We start from the raw sequence: 12632 nt of genomic DNA, 5'->3' as shown, positions 1-12632 counted from the left end.
GCATTCCAAGTCCTAAAAGACTATGGTTGACAGCCTACAACACTATATCCACTAAAGTTACCCAGGGTGACTGAAGTTGAAAGAAAAACTTTCTATGATATAAAGTATTTTAAAGAGCTTACAACCCACAAATCAAACCTAAAGAAAATACAGGAAGCAATGGTGTCAGCTAAACAAAGGAATGAGCATAGCAAGACACTGTGGTGTCGACACAGGAAGCCACTGAGAACACCAGACCACCAAAAGCAGCAGGACAACTGTAGTTAACGTATGTTTCAGTTGATACTCTAAATGTCAATGGGCTTAGTTCTCCAGTCAAAAGACACAGCTGTATAAACAGAGAGAGCAAGAGACAAATGTTGTAGAAAGCTGCCTGTAGCAGTCTTTTTAAAAACTCTACTTTATTTGGGGTGTTTAGGCCTCTACCTCCTTTCCACCAACCTCCCAAACTTAGGTAGGAGAGAGAAAAGGTTAGTGGGGAGAAGGGACCCAGACCCTTTTACTTCTCCCAGCTAGTTAGGGTCAAGGGCTTCTTTTAGGGCTCTATGCCAATCTCCGGCAACTGCAGTCTCCTCCACGCCATTGTGCCCTGAACCTCCACACTATCTCTGGTCTCTCCAAACTGCTCCATGCCACACGCCAACACCGAATGCTACACCTTCTCTTTCTTGGCTATTTATACTCTAATACTCCTAGACCATGTACTTCTCCATGTGGCACATGGTAGGCCCTTACCAGCTGACAACAAAGATCATTCCCTGCATGTGACATTTAACAGGTGTGGACAAAACTGTAGCCCAACTAAAATCCCACACTTGGGATTAAAACAGAAGCATATTTACATAACATACAAAGAAACTAAAACTTCCATTACAACAAAATCCATCCATCTGTTTTCTACAAAAACACATCGTAGCTTTAATGGTAGACACCATAATAGAGTAAAAGGATGGACCACCATACCCTGATCAAATGGGACCAGGAAGCAGTCAGGTGTTACTACCCTAACATCTGACACTATCTACTACTGGCTTGAAAGTAAAACTAATCAAAGGAGATAGGCACTTCATCCTAATAAAGGTAATAGTTAACCAAGAAGACATTACAATCCTAATGATGTATGTGCCAGCACCTGTTGCACCAAGTTTTATTTAACAAATGCACCACGTGATTTAAAGACATAGATTAACACCCATCTAGGAGGTGATGTCAGTACACCAGTTTCTCCTGTGGGAGGGTCATCCAGACACAATCATTAAATGGAGAAACGTCAGAATTAATTGATACCATACACAAAACGGACTTAACAGTTTTCTATAGAATACTCCACTCAAAGAATACACACCAAAGAATACACATTTTATGCATCAACACATGAAAGCTTTTCTGAAACATTCCACACCCTGAGACACAAAAATCCTTACAAATAAAAAAGGTTGAAATTACTCCATGCATTTTATCTGATCACAAGGCAATGAAATTTTTAAATGGACAGCAAACAAATCTCTAGTAAGAATACAAACTCATGGAGATTAAAAAACTCATTTCTGAAGGATGATTGTGTCAAAGAAGAAATCAAAGAAATAAAAGTTTCCTTCAACTAAGTGACTATAAAAACACAACAAAGCCTTTGGGACACGTTTGAAAGTAGTACTAGCAGCAAAATTTTTAGCTCCTAGGCCTATATTAAAAAATTAAAAAGCACAAATAAATGGCTTAATGAAGCAACTCAAAAATTTGGAAAACATAAAAGCAAACCAAATCTAAGCCCATTCAAAACAGCAAAATAATAATAATAAATCAGAGCAAAAATTACAAAAGAAAAACAATACAAAGAATCAGTAAATCTAAGAGCTGATTGTTTGAGAAGATAAAATTGACAGACAATTGTCCATACTAACCAAAAGAAAGGACCCAAATTAAAAGATCCACAAACAAATGGGAAAAGCATTACAATGGACACCAAAGAAATTCACAATATTATAAGGGACTACTTTAAAAATCTGTACCCCATTAAGCTGTAAAACCTAAAAGAAATGGACGAATTTCTAGAATCAGCCAAACTACCAAAATTAAACCAAGAAGAAATCAACAACCAAAAGAGAATGAAGAGCTCGAGATAGAAATAAAAAGACTTTCAGCTAAAAAAATGGGAAAAAGAAAAGACTAAGGTCAGGTGAATTCACAGGAGACTTCTACCACTCATTCAAAGATCTGCATCTAATCTTCCTTAATCTATTAAAAAGAAAAAAGGAACGGAAGGAATACTTCCAGACTCCTTCTAGGAAATCAGTATTGTTCCAATACCAAAACCTTGTAAAGATCCCACAAAAAAAGGGAAAACATAAGCATATCTGAACATAGACATGTTCAGTAACTACATGTAAACAGAATACAGACATACATCAAAAAGATTATACACCATAACCAAGTTTGCTCTATCCCTGAAACGCATGGAGGGTTGAACATACACAACACAAAAATATAATAAACTACCTCATGAGGCTTAAACAGAAATTACATGATCATCTCAATCGATACAGAAAAAGCCTTTGACAAAATTTAATATTCCTTCATGATATAAGTCCCAGAGAGTGTAACGAGAGGGAACATACCTCACATAATAAAAGCTACGTATGAGGCGTAATTGTACAGGGTTGTTCAGCGTCACCCGGGAAGGCATCCGCAGCAGAGCTTAGGAAACACAAGCTTTCTTTTCGTTAGACCGAATGCCCCTTTGGATGGTCAGAGGCTTCATTAGAACCTGGCGTTAAGGAGGCCAGGCATCCCCCCTCCCGGTGTGAGCCCGTGGTCTGGAGAGGCCCTGGGTGGAACACCAGCCCCTCACGCCAGTGTCAGTGTCCTCCTGGGAGCTGTGCGGTCACTCTCACGAAGCGAAGGCTTTGTGCTTTTCTAGGAAAGCATTTTAGCCTTTGTTTTCTCTAATCCTGCCCCTCCCCCCCAAAAAAAATGAAATACAAAATTGCGTTACAAATGCAAACCCAAATGGTATTTGCTTTAGTTTTTTATTTATAACGCTCAAGTTATTCCTTATAAATGTCAAGTTAAACACAATTGGTTTTGATGATAAAGCTATTTGACATTGTTTTAAATTTTTTTCTTATATGGTAAATGTATATCCAGATTAATGTATCAAAATTTATTGCATAAACTATAAAATCATTTTCAAAAATCTCAATTCCACAAATAAAGTTCTATTCTAATTTTTTTTAAAAAAAGGTATGTATGAGAAACCCACAGCCAATAGGATGTAGAAACAATTTGCATGAGTCAATAGCATTTCTGTACACCAGCAAACATGCAGAGAAGTTGATCACAGACATACTCCCATTCACAATAACCTCAAAGAAAAGAAAATACTGAGGAAGAGGCCTAATTACGGAAGGGAAGGACCTTCACAGTGAAAACATTAAATCTCTAAAGGAAGATACAGACGCCAGAAAATGAATAGATAGTCTGTGCTCTTGGATTGATAGAATAAACATTGTGAGATAACCATTTCACCAAAAGCTCTGTACAGGTTCAGTGAAGATCTTCATCTCATTCTCCACAGAAATAGAAATAAAAACCTTAAAATTCATATAGAAACACAACAAACCTCTTATAGTCAAAACAATCCTGGGCAAAAAGAACATGCCAGATATCAATACCAGATTTTAAGATACATTGCAGAGTCATGGTAATAAAAGCAATATGGTAATAGCACAAAAACAGACATGCAGACCGAATGAACATAATTGGAGACCCAAACATGAGTATATATAACTTCAGCCAATTAATTGACAGAGATGCCCAAAACTTGAGCTGGAGAAAAAAAGAAAACATTTTCACCAAATGGTACTGGGAAAACTGATGTCCATATGCAGAAAAAATGAAATTAGACTTGTACCTATCACCCTGCAGAGAAATGAAATCCAAATGGATCAAAACCTAAACATGTAACCTGAAACACTAAAACTGTTCAAACAAAACATAGGCAGTAACAGGCCGTACCAGGCATGATTTAGGTGTAAAAAACGGGCTTTTTAAATAAGACTCCATTTGCCTGTCCTCAACGGCCAAAACTGACATGTCAGACTTCATATAACTAAAATGCTTTTGCACAGCTAAAGAAACAATCAATTGTGTGAAGGAGAAGCCAGCAGTATGGGAGGGAATTTCTGCTAGATACGCATCTGAGAGAGAATTAATACCCAAAATATACAAAGAACTAAAAACAAACCTAAAACAGACAAACAAAACAAAAAACAAAATGGCCCCTTGAAAAAAATCAGGCCTTGCACCTGAACAGAGAGTTCTCCAAAGAAGAATGGGGGGGGGGGGGAAGGCTAAAAAATATTTTTTAAAAGTGTTCATCATTCCTAGCAATTGGAAATACAATGAATACAACTGTGAGAGATCATCTAGCAAAGATTAACAAAGCAACTAATAACAAATACAAAAAGGGGTGAGGGGGGAAAGAAGCCTCATTCACTGCTGGTGGGATTGCAAACTGGTGCAGCCATTATGGAAATCATGGGGAGAAGTCTCAGAAAGCTAAAAATAAATCTAGCATATGACCTAGTTATACTAGTCTTTGCCATATGACCAAAGGACTCATGGCATCATACTCTACAGATACTTCCTCAACCATGTACCCTGCTATTCCATTCACAGTAAGTAGGAAATGGAAACCCCTTTCATCCTATGAATGAGAAATGAAAATGTCGTATAGATACACTGGGGAATACTATTCAGCTGCAAAGAAAAGTCAAGTCATGAACCTTGCAGGTATATGGGTGAAACTAGAAAACATCATACTGAGTGAGGTAACCTAGACCCAGAAAGTCAAATGTTGCATGGCTCTCACTAGAGGCTCCTAGCTCTAAGTCTTCAAGTACTAAATCCTCATTGCTCATCAAGGAAACTTCTTTTTGCAACAGCTGGAGACCTTTAGAGAAAAATCAGCCAATCAAAATGTTCATTGTTGGTATTAGTTCCATTGGATACATCTGTAGAACAAATCCTACACCTAAGGCTCAGGGAACACGGAGGAAGAGGGGCAGAAAGATTTTAAGAATCAGGGAGTTTGCTGTGAGAGTGTCTCTTAGGAATGTCAGAAGCTACACCCACTAAAGTCTTATTGACATGGGAGGGAGGACCCATGAGGACTCAGCCCTACCCAAAGAGCTATTGGCTACTAAGGAATGCTCTCAGTGGGAAATAATCTCCCTCAAGGAAGAACCCACCAATTGGTTACTCAATACCAAATGGTCAGCCCTGTAGATATGCATACAAATAACATTATGCAAACTGAGTAGGTTATATATAGGAATAAACATATATGTATATATGTACATACACATGCATGTAACAACAGTTAATGAAAAAAGAGACTGAAGTTGAAAGCAAGGAGGGGTACATGGGAGTGTTTGGAGGGGGAAGGGGAAAATGGTGTGATTGTATTACCATCTCAAAAATAAATTAATAGTAACTACAGAATTCTCTGAATTAAAAATAAAGGTGGTTCAAACTAAGTGGGACGTCTAGTATTCGTGGTGCTCAAGCCCTCTGACCAATGATTTCTAGGAATAATGATTCACCTCGGAGGGTAGCATTGCCCAAGCTTGCCTTAAGTAAACAGACCAGGGGAGCTTTAAGGTCCAAATTGAGAAATGGCTGCTCTGCCTGAAAGGACTGTTGACCGACACAAATGCAACCTAAGTGCGTTGTTTTTCTAAGAAGAGTCTAGTACAGTGGGCTTTTCTGCCATAGACTCACCTAACGGAACTCGGGAACCTAGTTACTGGATGAGTTTCCAACCTTGCTGTGAAACCTTAGGAGGCAGAGTTCACTCTCTGCCTGCTGACATTCGACCCCCACCTTTCAAAGATGCACATGGGCAGTGGTGCTGGTACATGCTGACAGTCCTGTGCTCCAGCAGGGAAGACCAGAGCGTGCGAAGTGTGAGAGCAGCCTGGCCTCCCTAGTGTGACCTGGTCTGTATTCCGCCCCCTAGGGAGACACTCCAAAGAATATTTGCACGCAGCAGAGAGCAACTGCCAGTACTGTCTTTCATAAGTAAAGTTTTGGAAAGACAGACAGACACACATGGAAGAGGGGAGTGACAGACAGAGTGTGCTCTTCAGGCACCCAGCTCCGCCTGTCATTTTTATTTACTCAGTAGTGTTTTTAATTAGGAACAAAGAGAAAATAAGATGCAAGTTTAATTTTTTTTTTTTTCAAGGAAAGTCAAATGAGACCATTGAGTTGAAAATGAAAAGGAAGTAATTTTTATGAGTTTTTGCTTATGTGGCAAGGTAGTCTGGAAACAGAAAGATAAAACTATAAATACTCAAGGTAAGAACTAGGCATTCATGGCACGTTTTAAGTATTTGTATTAAAATCTAATTTAATACTTGGCTGATAATGAAGGCAGCTGGGAATGCACTTTATTGTTTTATTTTCTTAAGTAAAACACCAGTGGATAAAAAGCTGTTTTTCGTGTAGAAAAGTACACTGAACAAAGTATAAATAATACATGCTTCTTTGTGTTAGATTATAGGGTTGTAATTGGGTTCAAAGTATTCGTGCGCATCATTCTCTTTTGACTAACTCAATTGCTGAGCTCCTGGCTCTTCAAGAATCTGATCCTCCTCCTGCTCGTCCTCGTCCTCCTTCTCCTCTTCTTTTCCTTCCTCTTCCTCCTCTAATGTTATTCTGTTTTGCAGAGCTGCCTGCTGGCTGGGAAAAGATTGAAGACCCTGTCTATGGTGTCTACTATGTAGAGTAAGTGACCGTGGATAACCCACATACCACTTTCACGCTCCTGTACGGTTCTGTACATTGTGCTAAACACATCTTGGAATTGTTACAAGGTTCGAAGTAATATAATTGTATAACGAAAATATGAAGAATGAGTACATATTCTCCGAACTTGAAGAAATTGAGAGAGGAAACTCAGTGCACGTGGCTTTTGTTAACTTCCAAATCGCCGAGTCTCAGTAGGCCTGGCACGTGCTGCTCAGTGTCCATTGAAGACCAGGATCTAGGAGAGCCGATTTACACAGCAGCCTGTGCTTTCCGGGGGTGGAGGGTTGCTTCCTGGCCTACTTATTTTCATGCATAGGTCCGAACTTTGCAGTAATTACTTATTCATTATGCCATTCTAAAAGGGTAAGACAAATCTTAATAATTCATGAAATGTGGCCAAGAGTAAGAAGGAACTGGGAAGCTGGGTAAGAGTCAGGACCTGGTATCTGTCCCGCTTGGTCTGCCCCCCGGAGTTTCAACCCTCAGTAATCTCTTCTGTAGGACTTTGTTCTAGCATTGGACACGTACTTTGTCATGTCTAGAACCACCGATTAGCAGGATATTAAAAGAAAATTTTAAAATAACCAAGAGGTAGAGTACAGAAAACATCACCACTGTCAACATACATCGTGTCTTTTCCTGTGAGGAAAATGGGAGATAACTAATACAGTTCCTTTGAGCAAGGCAAATGCCATATAAATTTTCTATCATCGTTATCCTTCCTGCTACACTGATGATAAAAGGCCTCCTTTTTATTTTCTCATGTTGTTGGAAATAAAAAGTTACTTGTATAATGACCCTAAGGTAGGAGCATATTTTGTAAAAATGCCAGGCCACAATAAGATGCCAGAGTCTTATTGTAAAGCAGTTATAGGAGTCTATTATAGCAAATGCCCTTGAACAGTACAAGTCCTGCTTCTCCTCTACAGAACAGAGAGAAATTTCATCATCAGGTACACAAGCAAAGTCATTTTTCTAGACCCTCATAAAGTTCATTTCCTTCATGAGTCCTGAAGATCTTCTATACAGATGACCAGAGAGGCTTCTGCCAGATGAGGCCGGGATTACATTGGTACTCAGCTAGCTTGTACATTCAGTAAGAAGGGATGCAGCTGGGTACCATGCTGAAGATGTTAATTTACTCAAATCTTGTTCCCTATGTCTTTTAATGCCTGATGCACAGGGCACGTTAGTGGTAGGAAATTCTGTAAAGTTAAATTGTCTAAAGGAATCAAAAGGCAAATATCCTTTTAATAAGAATTAAAAATAATCTGTCCACCTTACTTGTTAACCCCTTTTTAAAAAGTTTGAATTTCAAAAGCAATGCTTAATGTTTTAAATAACATAGTAGGCATACCCCCAAGCTTCTAATGCTGGTTTAAAAAGTATCTGTGTGTATATGTGTGTGTGTATAACCATCTATGTATGTACATTTATGTATGCTTACCATAGATACAAAATAAATAAGTCCATCACGCAAAAACATACTCATGTGGACGGTGTGTGTGTGTGTGTGTGTGTGTGTGTGTGTGTGTGTACTTGCCCTGGCCTTATTAGTTACATAGTCATCTAAAATGTCTGAGTCTCCATCACTTCAAACACATCACATTTAGTTGGCTGTCTTCAGAGAATCTTTGCCTATAGACTCTAAGTTTGGTCTTTCCACTTGGTCAGTGGATTAATATCGTTGACAGATGCTAGCCTCCACTAACTTTTTTCTTTTAACTTTACTCTTAGGCATCCACACACCTTGCTGAATAAAGCCTTTCAAGAGTTTTGCATTGTGTTCACAGATAACATTGCAACCACAGTTGACTCTTAATTTTCAGTAATTCAGAATATACTTCTTGCTGAATTAAGTTTCTCCCCTCTCAGGTGATAGCTTTGAAATATGGGTAGAAGGCTGGAAAGATGGCTCAGAGGTTAAGAGCACTGGCAGCTCTTCCAAAGGTCCTGAGTTCAATTTCCAGCAACCACTTGGTGGCTCACAACCATCTGTAATGAGATCTGGTACAGGCAGAATATGTATAAATAATATATAAGTCTTAAAACAAAAAAGAAATATATGGGTACAGTCACTGGCTCAAGTCCTAGAATTCAAAAGCAGCCATAGCTGCGTGAGCATGCTAGCTAGTAAGTGTCAGACCAAGGGAAGTACTCAGAGGTAAACTTTCCTTCCCCATAAAAGGCCATGTCTCCCTACTTACATGGTTGGCTTCTATGATTTCACCTACTGAAGGTCAACATTTGGTTGGGGGCTGAGGGTGGGGGTGGGGGTTGCTTTAGAAAGTTTAGGAAGAATTTAAGTTCCAAGTTGAGTGTCATTCAGGACATGAGGTGCTCTCCTTCCGTGCTGGTCCATAAAGATGAGGGCGTGGAGCACCCCTTCATCCAGTGCAGCCATGCCTTATGCGCTGCTTCCCTGTCAGTCACTTACTGGCCATCTCAGTTGCCAGGTCCGCTGCTACTGTTATATACTGTGTTTGGGTGTCCACTGTTTAACTTCATGATGGACCCAGGCACGGACAGCTGAAACATGCTGACAAGGCAGAAGTTCCTTTAGGTGGCTCAGGAAAGAGAAAGTGTATGAGGAGACTGCTAAGGGCTAAGGTAAACTGTTTTCACTGCTATGTTGCTATGCTTGTTTTATAAGTTAAACTTTGTCATATGCGTGTACAGATGCAGAGGGAAAACCATAGTTGGTAGAGGACTGGGTGTTATCCTGGGCTTCAGGATTCCCTGGGGCTCTGGGAACCCATTCCCTGGAAACAAGGACTTTCCGCTGTGAGAGTAAGAATGCAGTTTGCCTCAGGACACTTGCTAGGAATTTCTAATAAGATGCATTCCTAGCTCTGAGTGCACATACCCAGCCAGTCATGGAAACCCTGTTCGTTTCCTCCTGTCTGAACATCCACACCAGACCCTCTGCTTCTCCCCATCCCAACTAAAGGACTCCTCAGCCTTTTGCCACTGGAATGAATATTTACGACCTGAAAACTGCTTTCCTTTCTTCCCAGCCACATCAACAGGAAGACACAATATGAAAACCCAGTCCTAGAAGCCAAACGGAAGAAACAGCTTGAGCAGCAGCAGCAGCAGCAGCAGCAGACACCACCTCAGCCACCACAGCCGGAAGGTTGGCTTCTTTGCTGGAGGCTTTTGCCTGAGCTGGGGATGTGGGGCGAAGCCTAGGCACTGACACCCCCGTGTGGTCAGAGCTGGCCTCGATGATAGACTCTCTCTGCTCCTCTAGCCGCCCCTCCCCCCACAGCACAACCCACACTCGGCAGAAGGGGGCGCCCCTGCATAGGCGCTCAGACCTCTGCTTTGCTTTAGAAAGGAGCGTAGCCTGCAGGCTCTCTGTGGGTGAGGGGATCTGAGCTCCTGAAGTATTTGTATGGCAATCCTTACCAAAATCCAATGCCCCTTTAACATTTTTACTTTAAGCAGTTTCTGGACTCCCTTTTTATATTAGAAACCCTGCGCAGAAGAATCAGAGCTGATAGTTCTGAGTGCTACTGGGAAGTTACAAGTCCATATATATATATTTCTATAACCAAAAACAACCCATGGCTTGCCCCATCCCATTCTCAGGTGATCTGTGCAGAACTTTTCTGGCATATACAAATTTCAAATATCAAAAGCAAGACAGTTTATTGGGTGAATATATTCTGTGTGTATTTGAGCAACTTGGTTATTCTTTTTATTTCTTGAACCTGCTTGAAGATTTATTATAGTTAACTCAGTAGTTTTAATGGCTGAGCGATGTGTCGGTTAATGAGTGTTTCCACTAATATGCAGCCCCTCCATTTATTAATACTTAGGGCTTTCTCAATTTTTCCTTACAATTTTTAAATGATAGGCTTTATACACTCCAAGTATAATATAGTTCCTGTAATAACTACTCATCTTTATAGCATAAAAACAGCTACAGATAACATGTAAATATAGGCATCTGTGTGTCAATAAAACTTTGTGACCACTAATTTGAGACTCATAATTTTCATGTTTCAGAAAATGCCCAGTTTTTACCTTTTAAAAAACTGTGAAAGGATAGCATGGTCTACAGTGAGTTCCAGGCCACGCAGAGAAACCCTGTTTCCAAAAATAAAAAATAAAAAAAAACTAAACAAATAAGTGAAAGGTGTTTATGCCTTCTGTTTATGCAAAAGCAGACATGAAGCCCAATTTAGCTGGTAAACCATGACTAGCCACCTGCTACTCTTAACTGTAGAGAGAAAGCCTACTTACCAGTTGAAAAAGTCTCTGCCTTAATCTACTTTTTTTTTACTTAAGAATAACTTTTTAAAATATTTTTTTTCCTGAGATAGTAAAACATAGTAGCATCAGCAAATGTGGTCTGAACTGTGAGTGCATCCAGCTGGTTGTGTTAGCTGAGCCAGGAGACTCTGGTCCATCTCAAAGGCCTCTCGCTGCAGCATTCCTGAGACCCACGTGCAGGATCTGGCAGTGGCTCCCCTTTGGCTTTCAGAGACAGCAGAAGTGAGCGTCTCAGCAAATGACGTAGTGTAATTCCATCAAACTCCCCGTGCAAGACAGGCAGGTTCAGCAGACCAGCCCACCCGTCACTGGGCCCACAGAAGGTTCTTTCTCACCAGGCTGCCTTCAGGTGGATCCACACTTAAGGCAAAACTAAACTTGTTTTCACTCAAAACCTGTTTACCCGCTATGTCATATTTCTTAACCCAGAGATCAAACATGAGACAGACCTCACTGTCCTTACCACAAAGGGAGGTCAGATGTTTTTTTCTTTTGCTCAGCACCTGCTATTTGATTCATGGGTTTGACTTACCAAGAAGGTAAGTGGCACAGCTGTTCAGAGACAGATCAGGAAACTGTTTCTTTTCTTCCTCGTAGAATGGACAGAAGATCATGCTTCTCTCGTGCCTCCCGTTGCTCCTTCCCATCCCCCGAGCAATCCGGAGCCAGCCAGGGAAGCTCCACTTCAGGGTAATCTGGGTTTTTTGTTTTGTTTTGTTTTGTTTTTTTAATGGAATCATAATTTTAGCTCTAGAATATCACTTTTAATTTCTTCATTATACTGATTGAATCTGTGTGTGTGAGTGTGTGCATGCCTGTATGCGTGTGTGCGTGACCCCTACACTTATATCACATATGCGTGTGGAGCTCAGGGTCCAGCTTGTTGGAATTAGTCTCTTTCATCAGGTGGGGTGTAGGGATCAAATCCAGGTTGTTAGACCTGGCAGGAAGCACCTTTTGTCAAGCTATCTTGCCAGTCCTAAAGCCTCGTTTAAACAATGAAGACTTGAAACTCCTAAGTCTCAACACTGTTGACCCTTCTAGGTAGATAAATCCTTGTAGAGAAGGATGTCTTAAGCACTTAGAGATAGGATGCTTGGAAACATCCCTGTTCCATCAGTGGCAGGAGTATATACCCACCTCCCGTTGGTACCAATGACGATCAGAAAGGTGCCCAGACATGGTCAGATATCCCTCAGGAGCAGAACCATCGCAGAGTTGGGAATGAGTGATTCAGAGACCACGGTATTTTTTAAAACTCAGTGTCAGATACTTTGAGGTTCCAGGCAACACAATAAATGTGCATTAATGCAAAATTCTGATGTTGTCTGTATTGTTAAAATCCAGGCAAACTGCATGGCACATTTTCACATCTTCTAATTTTACCTGTAGTAACAATGAAAGGTAGCGATACCTGGTCACTTCTTTTCAGCCTTCTCAGCATCCTGCTGAATCTGTTCATCGTGCCCTTCGTTACTCATTCAGTCCTTCAACAGAAATTGTTAGGGTACCTCCTATGTACCAGACAGTACTCAGAT

At 40.4% G+C, this 12632-nt stretch overlaps 1 protein-coding gene across 42 annotated transcripts in view; it reads left to right on the top strand.

Moving 5' to 3' along the window:
- Magi1 (membrane associated guanylate kinase, WW and PDZ domain containing 1) overlaps window positions 1-12632 on the top strand; it is a 603374-nt gene that overhangs the window by 518904 nt on the left and 71838 nt on the right. For all 42 annotated transcript variants that reach the window (XM_060383817.1, XM_060383794.1, XM_060383792.1 and 39 more), the window contains 3 exons: window positions 6732-6789; window positions 9831-9949; window positions 11692-11784. In XM_060383817.1, coding sequence (XP_060239800.1) covers window positions 6732-6789; window positions 9831-9949; window positions 11692-11784 — 270 coding nt within the window. The remainder of the gene's footprint in view (window positions 1-6731; window positions 6790-9830; window positions 9950-11691; window positions 11785-12632) is intronic.

Source organism: Meriones unguiculatus, chromosome 5 (assembly GCF_030254825.1).
Source record: "Meriones unguiculatus strain TT.TT164.6M chromosome 5, Bangor_MerUng_6.1, whole genome shotgun sequence".
In the NCBI taxonomy this organism is placed as follows: domain Eukaryota; kingdom Metazoa; phylum Chordata; class Mammalia; order Rodentia; family Muridae; genus Meriones; species Meriones unguiculatus.
Note: the sequence above shows the minus strand (reverse complement) of the source record. Positions and strands in the feature narration are given on the sequence as shown.